General features: G+C 42.3%; 1 protein-coding gene across 1 annotated transcript in view; it reads left to right on the top strand.

Annotated features, from left to right (window-relative positions):
* Nucleotides 1-262: 262 nt before the first annotated feature.
* Nucleotides 263-17,052, top strand: part of VPS4B (vacuolar protein sorting 4 homolog B) — a 41,730-nt gene continuing 24,940 nt past the window's right edge. Inside the window, exons 1-6 of the mRNA XM_056854993.1 lie at nt 263-592; nt 1,626-1,737; nt 4,808-4,958; nt 6,129-6,196; nt 7,587-7,706; nt 13,628-13,784. Coding sequence (XP_056710971.1) covers nt 263-592; nt 1,626-1,737; nt 4,808-4,958; nt 6,129-6,196; nt 7,587-7,706; nt 13,628-13,784 — 938 coding nt within the window. The remainder of the gene's footprint in view (nt 593-1,625; nt 1,738-4,807; nt 4,959-6,128; nt 6,197-7,586; nt 7,707-13,627; nt 13,785-17,052) is intronic.

The raw sequence follows: 17,052 nt of genomic DNA, 5'->3' as shown, positions 1-17,052 counted from the left end.
GGTAAGGCAGGCATGTGTGCAAAATGCAAACACTGCAGCAAAGAAATGCAAGGCCTGGTGGCCCAAATGAAGCAATGTCATAAGAAGTTATGTTTATGTAGAAAACCATGATTTAAATCTTACTAGTGATTTAAATCGTGAAAACCTCATCTTACTGACTAGTGATTTAAATCAATTTGATGTACCGTATTTTTCGCTCCATAAGACGCACTTTTTTCCTCCTCAAAAGTGAGGGGAAATGTCTGTTCGTCTTATGGAGTGAATGTGTGCCGGCTCGGATGCCGACAGCCAGCTGGGGGGCGGGGCCCAGCCGCCCAGCACCGCTAGAGCCCAGCACGGAGCCGGGGGCACCCCGGGAGCCAGCTGGGAAGCCGACAGCTCTGCCACCCAGCGCACCTCGGGAGCCCGGCACGCCCGGGAGCCAGCTGGGAAGCCGACAGCTAGCTGGGGATGCGCGCGCCTCTCCCTCCTCTCCCTTCCCTGCTTCGCCTCCCTCGAGTCCGGCGAGCGTGGAAGGAGAGCGGCTGGCGAGGGTGCATGCGTCCCCGAGTGGCTCGCCTCCCCCCGGCTCCGCATAGCCAGCTCGGCTGAGGCGAGGAGGAGAAGGGAGGAGCGCGCGCCCCAGGAGGGGCACGCCCAACAGCTGAGCTGGGGGGAAGTGCTCTGCGCTGCCTGCCCAGGCAGCACGGAGCACTTTCCCCCCCTTCCCGGTCCCATGCTCAGCTGTTGGGCGGGGACCCGCCCAACAGCTGAGCTGGGGGGGGAAGTGCTCCGCTCTGCCTGGGCAGGCAGCGCAGAACACTTTCCCCTCCTTCCCAGTCCGATGCTCAGCTGTTGGGCGGGGCCCATCCTCTTCGTGCTCCAAATATTTTTTCTTGTTTTCCTCCTCTAAAAATTAGGTGCGTCTTATGGTCAGGTGCGTCTTATGGAGCGAAAAATACGGTAAATCAAATCCACCCTGCCACACACACTAGATTTGTGTCAGAAACCAAGTAGTTAAACACTTAAACTTAAAGGCAGCTGTGGCCTTATTTTGACAGGTATGTTTGCTGGTTTTTATATTGTTAGTGTTATAATTGGGCTATCTGGGTTTTTTATTCTCTTGTTTTGTAAACTGCCTTGGGTTTGCTTGAGCAAAGTCAGGTGGTGTAGAAATATTCTGTTAACTATATTTTCGAAGCCCCTTGGATTGGATTCTAATTTCTGCAGATGTCAGGAAACATCTCCTATACACACACACACACACACACACACACACACGTTACTCCTGCCACTATTTTGATGGTCCACCTTTTAAAACCTTTTAAAACAAGGCTTTTCTGTGTCATGTCAGGTTGCTCCCTTTGGGAAGAGGCAGATGTGTTGAACTGATAAACTGCTTCCAGAATTCAGCAGTTTCCCTGACAGCCGAGGCGCTGGAATAACGGCAAGAATGCTTCTGTGACTTTTAATTGTAATAGGCTGGATGTAGGCTAGGATCTAAACATGAAGACACTGTTCCAGTACATAATATAGCTTTGTTATTTTCTTTTAAAAATTGAGATATGATAGAAGTTTTATTCAATGAATGTTTAACTTCCACCCCCGTTTTGGCTTTGTGTTTTTGTGTGTGTGTTTTTGCCCAGAAAGCGATCGACCTCGCTAGCAAAGCAGCACAAGAGGACAAAGCAGGAAACTTTGAGGAAGCCCTCCGCTTGTATCAGCATGCTGTGCAGTATTTCCTCCATGTTGTCAAATGTAAGAATCACAATACTAAATATAAGAAGCTTTATTTGGTTGGTTAATAATCTTATTGTTCCCAGTCTTTAAGCCCACCTCAAGTCCAAGGAGATAAGGCAGAACATAAATGTTTTTTGTTAATTTTTGCACATACACAGCAAAAACTCAACTGCACAACAATACATACAAAAGAACCATATAACAACTTCATATCTAGTACAAATGATGATACCATCAAGTTATAGTAAAGAAAAGAAAAACAACAAAAAAGAAGGGGGGGAGAGGAAAAGGGGGTGCACGTGCTTCCCTCTAAGATGGCTGAGACTTTACATATTCATTTCTTTGTTAAAAAATGAAATAATTAACCTCTGATATAACTATTCAATATGTTATTCAAAATTTTCATATAAGGCTCTCCAGCCATTAAAGAAAATTCTTTAATGAGTGATGCTTTTGGAATTCCATTAAATTAATTATAAAACTGTTCCAAATCACCTTAACGTCATCTTTTTTCTCCCCTGAATTAATCTAATCTTATTTGTTAAAAGTGCCACTATATTCCTTAATTTATCACACCACTTATCTAAGGAAATATCTTCAGCGTTTTTCCAACGTTGGGCAATAAAGCATTTTGGCTGCAACTAATAAAAAGTTGACGTGTGGGTTGTTTTTTTCAGTGGTTTTTTTCTTTTTTTAAATAAATTGAATAAGGCTAATTCAGTAGTAGAATTTATTGATTCCTGAGTTATTTTAGCAATCTCTGCAAATATTGATCTCCAAAGGTTTGCTGTAACCGGACATAACCCATCACATATAACAGTGAATGTTCCCAATTAGCCACAGCCTCTTCCAGCAATCTTTATTATCTATTTTCATTATATGGGCTATCCTGACTAGAGTAAAATATCACCTTTGTGACATCGTTAATGCATGCTCTTGTAAACCTCCTGAAATTGATTTGAAAGGGAAGAGTTGGAATATTTATTTCCAATCTATCATTACATTTAGTATTTTGTTCTATTTCCCAATTGTTTTTAATCATCTGCACTGGAGTTTGACCCTGATTTAATAATATCCTACATATTTTACTGATTAATTTCCCTTCTTCCTTCTCTATATTCCAAATAAAATATTTGAATTCCGCTAATGGTCTATTTAATTTATTGTTAATTTCCTTCTTTTGTAAAAAAAACTTAAAAGTTGCAGCAGCTGCCTAGTCCAGGGGTCTCAAAACTTTGGCCCGTTGAGTGCGGCTCTCCGAACTTGGTTCGGAGCCCCTGCTCTTGCGCCCGCTCAACTGTTGGGCGGTGCGGGCTTCCTTTGGTAGACCTGGCCTCCGGCTGAGTCCTATTGGGAGGCCATGTCTACCCACTGGCTTTCTTGGTGGTAGACCTGGACTCCGAGGAGGGGAAAAAGTCCCCCTTCAGAGGCCTGGTCTACTGCCAAGAAAGCCAATGGGTAGACCTGGCCTCCCAATGGGACTCAGCCGGAGGCCAGGTCTACCAATAGGCTCTTATGGACGAGGACTCCGGACGGGGAGGGGGAAATGGCAGGGACTTACAATTTAATTTTTATCAATAAATAAGATCACTATTAAGTATGATATCAAGTTTTATTCAGTGTACCTATAGTTTAATTAAGACTTAAAACTTTAATTAATGTTTATTAAGTTCATAAACAGTGTACCTACCTATATAGTTTAAGTTTAAGAAATTTGGCTCTCAAAAGAAATCTCAATCGTTGTACTGTTGATATTTGGCTCTTTTGACTTATGAGTTTGCCGACCCCTGGCCTAGTCCCTTCAGGAATCCTTCCTTCGGTCTAAAGTTGACCTGCTGCTATTTAAAAGCACAGTATTTGCATCCATTAATGTTATTTGCTTAAGAAAGGAATCTCTACACCTAAAAACATAGTTTTTTGCAGAAGCAAATTTTATAAAAAGAATATACATTTTTTTAGTAAATGAATAAACTGTTGGTTGTTCATTTATATATGTTAGATTTGAGTCCAGTAGCACTTTTGAGACCAACAGGGGGCCATACCCGGAAACTCTGGTTGGTCCCTAAGGTGCTATTGGACTCAAGTCTAACTGTTCTGCTGCAGACCAACGTGGCCTGCGCTTGAAATTATCTTCATTTCTATCTGTCTTCCTTCATGGAACCTGAGCCGACCTATGTAGAGTTCCCAGGAGGTTCCACCAGTTAGGCAGTGGCTGGGCTCTTAAAGGTTTAGCTTCATTAAGTCTCCCACATCCTGTGCCCTTGAACCATTTTCTGGTGGCTCAAATAAGACATTTTTGTTATGGCATTTTATATTTAGGGCTTGAACGACACTCCATCATGCTGTAGGTTTGTACAAAAAAATCCATGTGTCAACCAAAATCTTGCTATGAAAGGCCCAAAATCATAGAATTCTATGATGACTGGTGATTTCTGCTAGGAGCAGGAAACTGCTGTCATTTTCTGACTTTCAGATTATTGAAATTCTCAGAATACTTAGTTGAGGTAAACCTGTAGAATTTAAGACCTGGTATAATGGTGAGAGGCAGATTTAGACCCCAATCAAGCATGAGCCTCTGGGTGATTTGGGGCCAGTTGCTCTCAGCCTAATCCTGTCCGACAAGAGCAGCCGTGAAGGCAAAATCCTTGGGGAGAAGGGTTAGGTAAGAATTCGATAGACTCAGAATTGTGCTTAGAGGGGGACCTTATAATGAAACTATTAAATTGCCTTTCTGTCACTACATTTGACAGAAAGCTCTGTGGACTCCTTTGTTCCGTCAAAATGTCTCAGACCGCCTCATTTTCTTCATGTGCACTCTTTTATCTACTTCCTTTGCACGCATAGTCCAAAAAAAAAAAAAAAAAAAAAATTCGGCAGCTTCCTTCTTTTCTTTGCTTAAACAACTGGTTAGTCCTATCCCAAATGGTTTCTAGGTATGCTTTAAACCAAGATACAGAACTTGAGTGTCTGATTACTTTTGAATTATCCACCTGCTGATGCACTAGATGATTATGATGAGACAACGGGTACAATTTTTGAGGTTTTTTTAAGAAAGAAAAGGTGTGACTCACAATTTTCTCCTTCTCAGATGAGGCACAGGGTGACAAAGCAAAACAAAGCATTAGAGCAAAGTGTACCGAGTATCTGGACAGAGCAGAAAAGCTGAAGGAGTATTTGAAAAAGAAAGAAAAGGCGCCTCCAAAGCCAGTGAAAGAATCTGGCTCAGCCGATGAAAAGGGGTACGTGTCATTCACTTATTCCAGCATTTCCCCAATTTGCTTACCTATTTCAGTGTCTTTAGTGGTGATAGAACATTGCACGAAAGAGTCATCTTAGGATAAGGCATGCTTTTTCTATGTTCTGGCTTAAACTTGTGTTCTGTATTGTGTTCTCAACATTGATGGTGGTTATGGTTTTTGCTGACATTTCCAGACCTGGGCCTTTTCCTCATCACTTTACTTTACATCGCTCAGGCATTATGTTCCAGGTTATCCTGACATGATATTTGCATGCACACCCTGGAGAGAAACTAATAAACTGACTGGCTATACCACATTTATTTGAAGATCTCTGCCATTCATTCTAGGGACAGGTTAGATTTCAGGGAGATTGTATTTTAAACTTGGTACAGCCCACTCTGCTGCTTTTTTCCCCATGGTGAGAACAGGGGGTGCACTCAAGTCCAAGCTTCATAGTGTGGGGGGGGGGCGCCTTCTCTATGTTGCTGCCCAGGACTTAAGATCACAGGGAGGGGCCTTCCTGACTGTCTCATCAATTAAAGCAGCTCTTTGGTGGGTACACGAGAGAGGGCCTTTTCAATTACAATTATGGAACAATAATTCACAGTCGTTCCCCATAATTATGGAACAACCTCCCCAGGGAGGTGCGCCTGGCCCCCTCACTTTCAATATTTAGGAGGCAGTTGAAGATTATTTTATTTAGGACCACATTTGGTTAAGTTTACTAGCAGTCCTGAGTTGTGATTTTAAAATTTAGGTTTTCATGTTTTGTGTGTTTTATCTGTATTGAGCTCCATAAGGAAGAAAGGCAGCTAATAAACATTATAAATAAATAAATAGATCAACAAAAGGCTGACTCAGTATTGGACCTTACGGGCACCTATTAGATTAAAGGTAGATTTTGAAGTCACTGAGCTGGATCTTGTGACTCTGATCTGCTCTTCCAGTGGAGAATGACTGTCTGATGGAGAAAAGTCTTTCTTTGTTGAAAGAAATATCCCTCTGTCGGAGCAAGACTTCATAGAAGGGAGTCGTAGGATCCAGCCCAGACTGTTTGAGATGTGTTATGAGTATGGATTCTTTGGTTACCAATATATCACTTTTCTACTTTTCACCATATCTGTGCTGTTGAAGTTTTTTTGTTTTTATTTAACCTTGATTCCAAATTAGGAATGACAGTGATGGGGAAGGAGAGTCAGACGACCCTGAGAAAAAGAAGCTGCAGAACCAACTGCAAGGTAGTTTCACATCAAGCTCTTTGTGCCTTTGCGGAAGTCATTCTGTCAAGTTATCAGGCTGAGGATCACAGCGGGTCTAGAAAATAACTATTATCTGGACTATTTTATGCCTGTTATACTGCACCCTATGAATAGAGCACATCATCACATTTATGTCTGTGCCAAATTTACCCCTGTAAAGCCTTCGAGATTAAAAGGTAGTTTTCAAAGTGTGTGATGACCCCCCCTCACAAGCAAAACAAAAACAAAAAAAACCCCATGGGGGCAGTGCAGTCACTTCTTTTTGCTTCTGTTCTTTGTGCCCCCTCCCCCGCCCATGTAACCACATGATCCCAGTCAGTTGGGGATCACAGTAAGCAAGATGGTTGTGCAGTGTTGTGTAGCTGATCAGATTTGTCTGGGTCTGTCATACAGACTAAAGGAAGCTGTACGGCAGGGTTGGTGATGGAGAGATAGATACCCACTGCAAAGGCAATAAAAGAATCTGCCATAAGGACATCTTCATTGCTTCTTGGTAATGAAAGAAGTATGCCCAGTTGCCTCAGCAATCCCTGTCTTGCTGTTAGGAGCAGTGAAATTGTGTGTGTGGAAAGGCAGGGCGGATCACCTAGTTGTCTTGTCAGTGTGGATACAGATTCCCTTCTCTTCTACCACTGTTCATGCACTGCCGTGAAATATCACCTTTTAGCTAGGCGTAAAGGGATCCTTCACAAAGAAGTAGCCCTTGTTTCAGCTCACCCCTAATGAAAATCTTCCATCACGGTTAAAAAAAATGCTGACAAAAAGAAATCAGGGCCTTATGGTCTGTTAGATGAGTAGTCAACTGTCCAGACTATAACACTGATAGGAGTTATGGGAGTTGGAGTTAAATTAGAAATCAGTTGAGATCTTTTTTCACATTTGTTCTTTTTTCATTCTTTCAAGGATTTTTATACCTCTTCAGGAAGCCTGCATAAGGCAGTTTAGGGGGGGGAAACCCTTAAAGCATTAAAAGTTAACCAAAGCCCAGCATCAAAAACCTAGCCAGAGCATAAAAACGTAGAGCAGTGAACAGCTTAAAATGAATTTAACAGTGTTCAGAGTAAAAGCACAATATAGAACAGTGTTAAAAAATCAACCTCTTATCATGCTAGTGAAGGAGCGTGTGATGGTCATACAGCATAGGACCAAGGCTAGTCTACGCAGGAGCCTTTGCTTGGGACTCTTCCCGTCACACCTGCAAAGCTTTGTCTTAGGGAGCCAAACTGTACAATGGCAGTAAGCAGGTAAGGGGTCTAGGTAACACGAGGAGCCTTGGCTAGGCACAGGCTATCCCCCCCCCCCAACATTATCTCATTTTAACCTGTAAGAAGGAGTGGATCTTTCTCAACCTTCATGTTCTGTTTCATAGGCGCCATCGTCATGGAGCGGCCAAATGTCAACTGGAGTGATGTTGCCGGCTTAGAGGGAGCAAAGGAAGCACTTAAAGAAGCGGTGATATTGCCTATTAAATTTCCACATCTTTTCACAGGTAAAAGCAGTTAAAGGAGGGGTGTCAAACTCATTTGTTACGAGGGCTGGATAGGACATAAATGTCACATGGTCCGGCCGGGCCATGCCTCACCCACCCAGATCAAGAGTGGGTGGGGAGCCGGCTTCAGCAGCAGGAGCACCAGCCCAAATTGGGGATGGGGGGTGGCTGCCTCGACTGGCTTGTGAGCTGGACTAGAGCTCTCAAGAGGCCAGATTTGGCCCCCAGGCCTTACGTTTAACACCCCTTAGTTAAGGTATATTTGGCTTGTTAGTTAACGGTCTTTTGTATGCTGCCTCTTGAGTGAAATCCTCAAGTGTTTGTGTTGTATAGGCAGTTTTGAGGGTGTCTGAATTATTCCCAAACTACCTGGATGGAGAATCTGTGTTAGGTTGTTCTGAACTGCTGTTAATTCAGGATGTGGGGCAGAAGTTGTAAAGGGAGTTCAGTGGGAGCCTGGTGGAAGAAGCTTTCATGAACAAGGTGATTGCTCTTAATTACGTAATTCTGTATGAACAGAGTGGTTGCGGTTACAGCCGATATTGCCTCATTCTGGGCTTCTTTTGATTTTTCTGATTTCTCTTCAGATTGTATAAATCTTTTTAAAAACACCTGTGCAGAAGTTCTTTTGGATTGGTTCCTGCTGCAACATGCAGGAGTATCTGTTGAGATCTGTAGCTTTTTTGCCACATATTCATGCTATTGATATTAAAAGACTGTGATCTGAATATTTGATCACACAGGACAGCCAGAAGTTTCTGTTCTTTTTATATGCGTAGAAGTTTGTGAAAGCTTTTACCAAGCATGCTGTTATGATTAAAGTGGACAGTATTAAGATCATAAAAGAGAAATTATATAGCTGGTCCTGCAAACAATATAGAAATGGTGAAACAACGGGTTGAGAAACTAGGGTACATTGAACATAAAAATTGCTACAGGTAGTTGCTACAGGTAGGCTGAATTAGAACTGTTAGGAAAGACGGTCTCTTCAGTACTTGAATTGTGCGTTTTAGTCAATGTGGGAGGTATACACTTGGTGCTTCAGAAGTATCTTAACCACTCAAAGCATATTTGTTAATTTTACTCTTGAGTTGTTGTTTCCTGCAGGCTTGCATGTAATTTTTTAATATATTACCAAAGCAGGCTCCTAAATGTACTTGGGGTGCTCATGTCAGAAACATAAGAAACTTCTATCCATCCATCCATCCATCCATGGTACAGCTTCATTGGCCATAGCCTTAAGCCTAACCACACTAGTATATTTCCCTTCTAATTCGGCCCTAATTATAACAGTTTTTAAATTTTTATCTTATGCTGGATTACTAAAAGATAAGAGGCCAAGGATTTAGTAACATTTGGATCCTTATCCCACAGAAGAAAGGGAAAACTTTGATCATTGCTCATAAACTCATCCTTCTCTAACACTGGGGCTATTATCCATGTATCCTTCACGAAATAAAGGGCATTCAAGGATCAAGTGAGCCAAGGGACTTCCCCGAGTTACAAAAGCACCAAAGTTTTGAAAAAGGGGACTCCAGCAAATTGGCCTTTTAATTCAGACAATGGTACGGCATTTAGTTTGGCAGCTAAAAAAACTTACAGTATCTGGGAATAATCAGATTTTAAATATGTCGAGAGGGTTACCGCAGGTTCTAATCCATTATAGGAAAAAGAACACACCATTCTTGTTCGCCAGTTTGTACTTCTGAAATCTAACTGTAAGTAAAGGTAAAGGTCCCCTGTGTAAGCACCAGGTCATTACTGACCGATGGGGGGGACGTCACATCCTGACGTTTACTAGGCAGACTTCGTTTACGGGGTGGTTTGCCAGTGCCTTCCCCAGTCATCTTCCCTTTACCTCCAGCAAGCTGGGTACTCATTTTACTGTCCTTGGAAGGATGGAAGGCAGATTCATCCTTGAGGCAGCTACCTGAAACCGACTCGGCGAGATCGAACTCAGGTCGTGAGCAGAGCTTTGACTACAGTACTGCAGCTGACCGCTCTGCACCACGGGGCTCTTTTAATAAGTGCTTTTTAACCCATGCCAACAATTCTTTATCATTCTTCTTAGATAATAAAAAAGAAGTAAATTGGAACTAGCTGTTCCAATCTTTGCTCGAACAACCTCTTCCAGTTACTCTTAAAGGAGTCTTCTCGTAGTCTAAGGAGGAGACTAATTAAATAGAACCTTAATTCCAAATCTGAATGCGTCTAGCCAAGCCGCTAGATGCCACTCTGAAAGGAGTCTTCTCGTAGTTTTAAGGAGGAGTCTATAATTAAATAGAACCTTAATGCTAAACCTAAATGCATCGAGCCAAGCTGCTGATTCCAATGAAGAAATTGCAAATTCTTGCCAAATAGAATTATATACACTTATATACACTATATACACTTAGGCAAACTGGTTGCTTTTCTCAGAAATTTTAACAGAAGGGAATAGATGTCCTCTGAAATACCTTCTACCCAATCTCTAGTATCGTCAAGTATGATTTGGTTAATTTTCCCAAAAAGGTCCTAATGGCTGCCAGATAATACCTTCCTCCTACTGTGTGAAAAAATATGGTAAGGCTTTTAGATATGACGATATCTTTTTAGAAATAAATTGAAATTGGGCTTTCCAGGATAAATACTGGGGGAATAGCAGTCATAGATACCTAAATCTAGTCACTTGTTCAGTCTTAATATTTGCTACTTAATATTTGCCATTTTTTCTTTGGTCAAGAGCCTCTTGAAACAACAACTAATTTAGATTTTTGTGCATTTGTAATTCTTCATCTACACAGTAGGAACCAAAGCTGGCTAGTATACGCTTCAAACCGACAGAGGTACAGAATAATGATGCTGTATCATCCCCATAACTTAGAATTGAAAGATCTTGTTGGTTAACAATGGGTGCCGGATAAATGGGTCCTGAAACAGCTTCAACAATTTCATTAATATATAAGTTAAATAAATAGGGGGATAAGAGAGAACCTTGTTGAACTCCTTAAAAGGTAGAAATCGAGTTGAGGATTCTGGCCTTCCAAACTGCATCTAATTTTAACTTCAGTACCTTGGTATAGTCTAATTATTAACCATAACAAACCCCTACTAATCGTAGTTTCCTTCAGCTTCTGCCACAGCCTAGTTCTAGAAATACTATCAAAGGCCAAGCTCAATCCATAAGCACTAGATATAAATGATTATTTACAGAAGAAATATACAGTGAGGGGAACAAGTATTTGATCCCCTGCTAAATTTGCCCGTTTGCCCTCTGACGAAGAAATGACCAGTCCATAATTTTAATGGTAGGTTTGTTGTAGCTGTGAGAGACAGAATAACAACAGGAAAACCCCCAGAAACCCAGAAGACAAAAGTCAGAGATTGATGTTCCCCCCGTGTAGTTCTGGGCTGCTTCATCACCGTTCTCATGATCATTGCAACTCCACGAGATGAGATCTTGCATGGAGCCCCAGACCGAGGGAGGTTAGGGTTAGGGTTAGGATCTGGCTGGTTGATGGGGGATCAAATACTTATTTCCCTCATTATAATGCACATCAATCTCTGACTTTTGTCTTCTGGGTTTCTGGGGTTTTTCCTGTTGTTATTCTGTCTCTCACAGCTACAACAAACCTACCATTAAAATTATGGACTGGTCATTTCTTCGTCAGAGGGCAAACGGGCAAATTTAGCAGGGGATCAAATACTTTTTTCCCTCACTGTACTTCTCTATCAGGTGAGATAAAACCAGACAGTAGTGAACTACAGAGCATCCTTGACAAAACCCACCTTGGACCTCCCAAAATGTCACATTCATCCATCCATACTTTTAGTTTTAAACTTAAATAGGCTTCTTATAATTTTCCAATAACAGATAGAAGGGTAATTGGATGATAATTCTGTGGATTGTGTTTATTCCCTTTATTCTTAAAAAAAGGGACCATCAAAGCTTTCTTCCAGATAGGGGGGGGATACACGCTGTGTTATTTATTATAGAGAATAATGGGGCCAATATCTCAGTCTACCATTTTGGATTTGATGTAACTTCATGCACACTTGGTGCTTTTCCCGGTTTCTTATTCTTCATTAAAAATGCAATGCTCTCAACAGGTACTAATGGCCAAAACTCAAGCTCTCCAGTCTCAATCAGATTTTCATACTCTGCATGTATAGCATCATCGCCAGAATATAAAGAACTAAAAAAAGTAAACTATAAAGCTGGAGAGATACAAAAGGGAATAAAGGAAATATTCTTACAGCTGTCGTTAATAATATGCCAAAATTGCTTGTTATTTGCATTATAAGCAGCAGATAACAAGATTCTCCATTTCATAATCATAGCTGCCTTTTTTTATTGGCAACCAATAGTTTTTCAACCCTTTTAGCAATCTTAAGATTGGTTAAAGTGTATTCTGACCTCCGCAGTCTGAATTCCTGCGATGAGCTGTCAAAGTTGTCATCCCCACAGTCGCTTCTGAATGTAGTTGACAAAAACTTTGGGTTGAATCCAGCTGGCTTTTCTCAATCTCATCTGAGTCACCCCAGTATAGTTTTTTTTTAAAAAAAAACCACCAGAAAGGTTGGTTGGACCTGTACTGCCTGTCTGCACTGCCTGCGTGCAAACTTGTGTTTCCATAAAGAGGGAATTGCTTTGGCCTCTAGACAGATGCAGCTAGGTATCCATCTGTAAAACCCTGTGAGTTGGTCCTGGCAGAAATCTAGTGTTCTGCTGAGGGATCCTTGGTGAAATGATCACTAGTTTAGGCACAACTTTTTAGACGCATGTACACCTCCTTGGGCACCCCTTCAAAAGCAACTTATGGGAGTTTGGTTTTTTAATGTGGGAAATGAATAATCTCTGAATAATCACAAGTGATTATTGGAGTAGGATTTTCTTTTGTATCCTACTCCATACTGAGCTGAGTAGGGAAATTCACTTTTTTAAAATATGTTTTTATGGACTAGAAACAAAAAAGATACATTGGGATGGACTCAGCCAGCTTTTCTGCTGGTGAATAAGGAGAGGGGGGGTCCTCTTTGGTCACCAGAAAAGGCTATGCCCAGGATCATGGGACCTGCATGGACAACAGTCATGTGTGATGGGACTGTATTAAGAGGGGGAATTGGTTGAGAGTAAGTGGAAAAGCTGGTTGGATCCAGTCCATTATTCAAACACCATGGCCAATAAGCAATCTTAATATCAGTTGTAGAATGAGATAAGATCTGAAGGTGTATGTAGTTTGGATCATATGATACACTAATAGAACATAAATATGACCTAGCTCTTCTCTTGGCACAAACCACAAGTAAACTACACTGGTAGAAAACAAGATTGTTTCCTCCTCACCTTAATTGTGCAGTTTGATTTTTAAATTGTCCTGGTTTGATCAGGCTCCCCTCTGCTGTATCATCTGAATGCAATCAAGTCTGAGGAAACTATGGAGTTTTTAAATCAAGCTCTATGCACGAGAGAAGAAGGCGAACACTCAAACTTCATTAGTACTTGTGCAGTTAACTGCAGCTTGTCCCAGTGTCTGATTCGCAGCCGCTGGTCCTAGCAGAAAACTCAACTTGGAGTGTCTTACTGCTGTGCTTCTGAGTGATGGAGTTACCAGAATTCCGCTGTGTCCACAGCCATTACACCGATGGGATGCGTCTGTAACTTTCCAGTTTGTACCGTTGTTGCAATGTGTATTCATAAAATTAACAAATAGATATGCAACCTCATTTTCAGATGAATAAGTTAAGTTGAGCTATGTGAGTTATTTTCCCCGATGTCCATTCTGAAATAGAAAGTAGAATAGCCTGGTAGCAGTTTTTGGCAGCTGTGATCTTTGTGGCAGGTGGAAGATTTCGGGTCATGCTTTTGTATCCTGTTTTGTTCTGAACTGAGTAGGGGAATTTCCACAATCAATTCATTTTTTCTTATGCTTCTGTTTCAGGGAAGAGAACCCCTTGGAGAGGGATTCTTTTGTTTGGGCCCCCTGGAACAGGGAAATCGTACTTAGCAAAAGCTGTTGCAACAGAAGCTAACAATTCTACCTTTTTCTCCGTGTCATCTTCTGACCTTGTCTCAAAATGGTTAGGGGAGAGTGAAAAGTAAGTATTTCACTTTGTTAATTTTTCAAATGGCAGAGTTTTTAGACTCTAGGCTTACATGCATACTGTAACTTATTTGTTTGTTTAAAGCATTTCTGTGCTGCCTTTTGACCTAACTCAGGGTCCCAAGGCAGTGAATATTAAAACTTGTCAAGCATTAAAACATTTCAAACACTAAAAACAACATTTAAAATACACACACACACACATATAAAATGTTTTAAACAATGAAAACACATAAACATACAACCAAGGAGGAGGGCTAATAAGAGTTAGTGAGGGAACACCAAGTGAAACAAAAAAAGTCTTCATCCCCTGGCAGAAGAGAACCGTAGAGGGAGACCGATGAATCTCCCTGTGGTGGGAGTTCCCAAGTTTTGGTGCCACAACCGAGAAGGTCGTTTCTTGGGTTGCCACCTCTCTAGCCTCAGGTGGCAGGGGCACCCAAACCAGGGTTGGGTGGTTGTATGGGAAATGGTTGGGTGGTTGTATGGGAGTAACAGCCCACATCAGCACAGTTCAAAAAGCACCAGGCTGTTCATCTTCCGTCTTCTGTGCAGCCCCACCCTGGGGACTGAGCAGGCCAGCCGAGGGGAGGTATGATGTTGTTTTCCAGCCCTAACTGTCACGTGCCCTTCCCCCAGTTCGCTGTTTGCTGAAATATTGTGAAGATCGTTTCTCTATAGCTTGTCTGTGAGTGTTTTCCTGTGGAGATTTTCTTCTTCAAAATCCTGTAAAAAATTGCCTTTGGGATCATACTACCATGTCTCAAAAGACCCTTTTCAAAAAACGTTCTAACTATGGGACAGAAATGACAAGGACCGACAACCACTCTTTATGCTTGATCTGCCTTTGTTGGGCACCATAACACTGCAGCCTGTAGACATTGCCAACAGTTAACCCTCAAGGCCTACCATGATTGAGAGTTGAGACTGAAGGCATCTCTTTGGGAAAAGCCCTTAGTTAGCGTGGACAACCCAGCAGCATTCTCAGACCCCAGCAGGAAAGCTAACCGGGCCCAGTGGAACATCCATCCCAACTATCCTCTGTCACCTCAGTTCCAGTGTCGGACCCAGGCTGACATCGGTCTCAATCGCCTGAGCTTGTATCTCCCAGATGCTCACCCAAATCACCTGCTAAAAAGGCCAAGGCAAAAACCAAGCTTAAGGAAAAGCATAGGTCAGTTCTCAGAGTTAAAAGTGATAGACCATCTGAGCTGGAACCAACAGTGGAACAGGAGGGCATAATCTGTATTCCTCTAAGAACCCCTTCTTTGTATTCCCCATGCCCAATACTATCTTTCTTGGAAAGAGAGATCGAACACAAGTGCTCGCTTCTGGAGGGGTGATGAAGAAGAGTTGGTTTTTATATGCCAACTTTCTCTAACACTAAAGAAATTCTCTTCCCTTCCCCACAACAGACACCCTGTGAGGTAGATGGGGCCGAGAGAGCTCTAAGAGAGCTGTGACTAGCCCAGGATCACCCAGCTGGCTTCATGTGTAGGAGTGGGGAAACCAACCCAATTCACCAGATTTTAGCCTCTGCCGCTCATGTGGAAGAGTGGGGAATCAAACTAGGGTCTCCAGATTAGAGTTCACCGCTCTTAACCATTACACCACACTGGATCTCATCCATCCTTCAGTTCAGATCCAGTGCAATCTGCTCCTTGGCCATGACAGCGAAATTTTAACTTAGGTTCAACAGAAAGGGTCCATGATAAAATAAGAGGCATAATAAGGAGATTCTTTTCTTTATTGATTGTTCATGATGAAGGATAGCATCTATTTCTAAAACGGGACCTGGATGCTACCAATTTTACAGGCAAAAGCATGAGCGTATATAGGCAAAATTACATCAGCTTTTACACCAATTACACAATGAGAAATTAATACTGCACCAACTGTCCACCCTATCAGCATACTTTATTTCTACTTACATCACCCATAGTTTGTGTGTGTGTGTGTGTGTAAAGTGCCTTCAAATAGCAGCTGACTTATGGTGACCCCTTTTGGGGTTTTCATGGCAAGAGACTAACAGAGGTGGTTTGCCAGTGCCTTCCTCTGCACAGCAACCCTGGTATTCCTCGGTGGTCTCCCATCCAAATACTAACCAGGGCTGACCCTGCTTAGCTTCTGAGATCTGACAAGATCAGGCTAGCCTGGGCCATTTAGGTCAGGGCCACCCATAGTTTACTCTTTCAATAAATTGCACATCTAACGTTATTTATGCTAGCTAATGGATGTTCAAGGAAATGTTCTGTTATTTGTAACATTTCATTTCTTATCTGGGCTTAATAGTGTTAAGCTGGCTGGTCTGATAAGAGACTGTTGCTAACTAACACATTTCCATCACCCTCAGTATTTTTCCATTCTCCTTCAGCCACCGACCCTCCCACCCGTCCCATGGAAGCACTGTCCTTCATGCCACCGGACTGGGGCATTCTCTGTAGGCCAGCCCATAGGTCGGACCCAAAGCCTTTGACACGAAGAGCCCAGGAATGACCACCTGTTTTCTGGCCATCCTGTTGATCTGCTGGATTTGGAAGATGAAGGTACCTGATCCAAACAAAGTTCAGGCATGCCTTCGGATCCATTCCCAAATGATACAGTAGGCAATCTAGATCTGAGATCATCTAATGAGGACTTGTGGTTCTTCTCAGAGCAAATGCTTTGCTTGGCTCAGCCTTTGGCTATAGAAGTTACATCTTTGGAACTCGGGCGCAGGGACAATATTCTAAGCAGGCCCTCCTCTGATGTGCCTGGAACCACAGCGTTCCCTCTTTTTAGAGGGTTTTCTTGACATGTTGGGAGAAGTCCGCCTCAATTTTGGCCACCTCAGGGAAGGTGGAAAATATGCACACAGTCAAACAAGAGGACTGCCCTTTCCTTTTTACCCACCCAGCTCCGTCATTGCTTGTGGCTGGAAAAATGCAGGCAAACTATAGACAAGGTTCACATTCTGCACCAACTGACAAGGAGGGCAAGAAAATGGATGAAGTGAACCAAAAGCTTTACTCTTCCTCGTCCTTGAATCTTAGAATCGCCAACTACCAGGATACCAACTTTTCCTATGGGGAAGAATATCTGCTTATCTTCAACCTGCTTCCTGAGGTCAAAAGATCATTGTCTAAGTTGACCCAGGCTGAGGCAATTTGTCAAAACAGATGAATGTCGGCAGCCATGCTGCTGATTCTTCATTCTGCACCATGTCTTGTTCTCAGAAGGCACATATGGGTTTGATCCACAGCCCTGCCTAATGTAACCAGGAA

This window comes from Euleptes europaea, chromosome 8 (genome assembly GCF_029931775.1).
Source record: "Euleptes europaea isolate rEulEur1 chromosome 8, rEulEur1.hap1, whole genome shotgun sequence".
NCBI classification, from domain to species: Eukaryota; Metazoa; Chordata; class Lepidosauria; order Squamata; family Sphaerodactylidae; genus Euleptes; species Euleptes europaea.
Note: the sequence above shows the minus strand (reverse complement) of the source record. Positions and strands in the feature narration are given on the sequence as shown.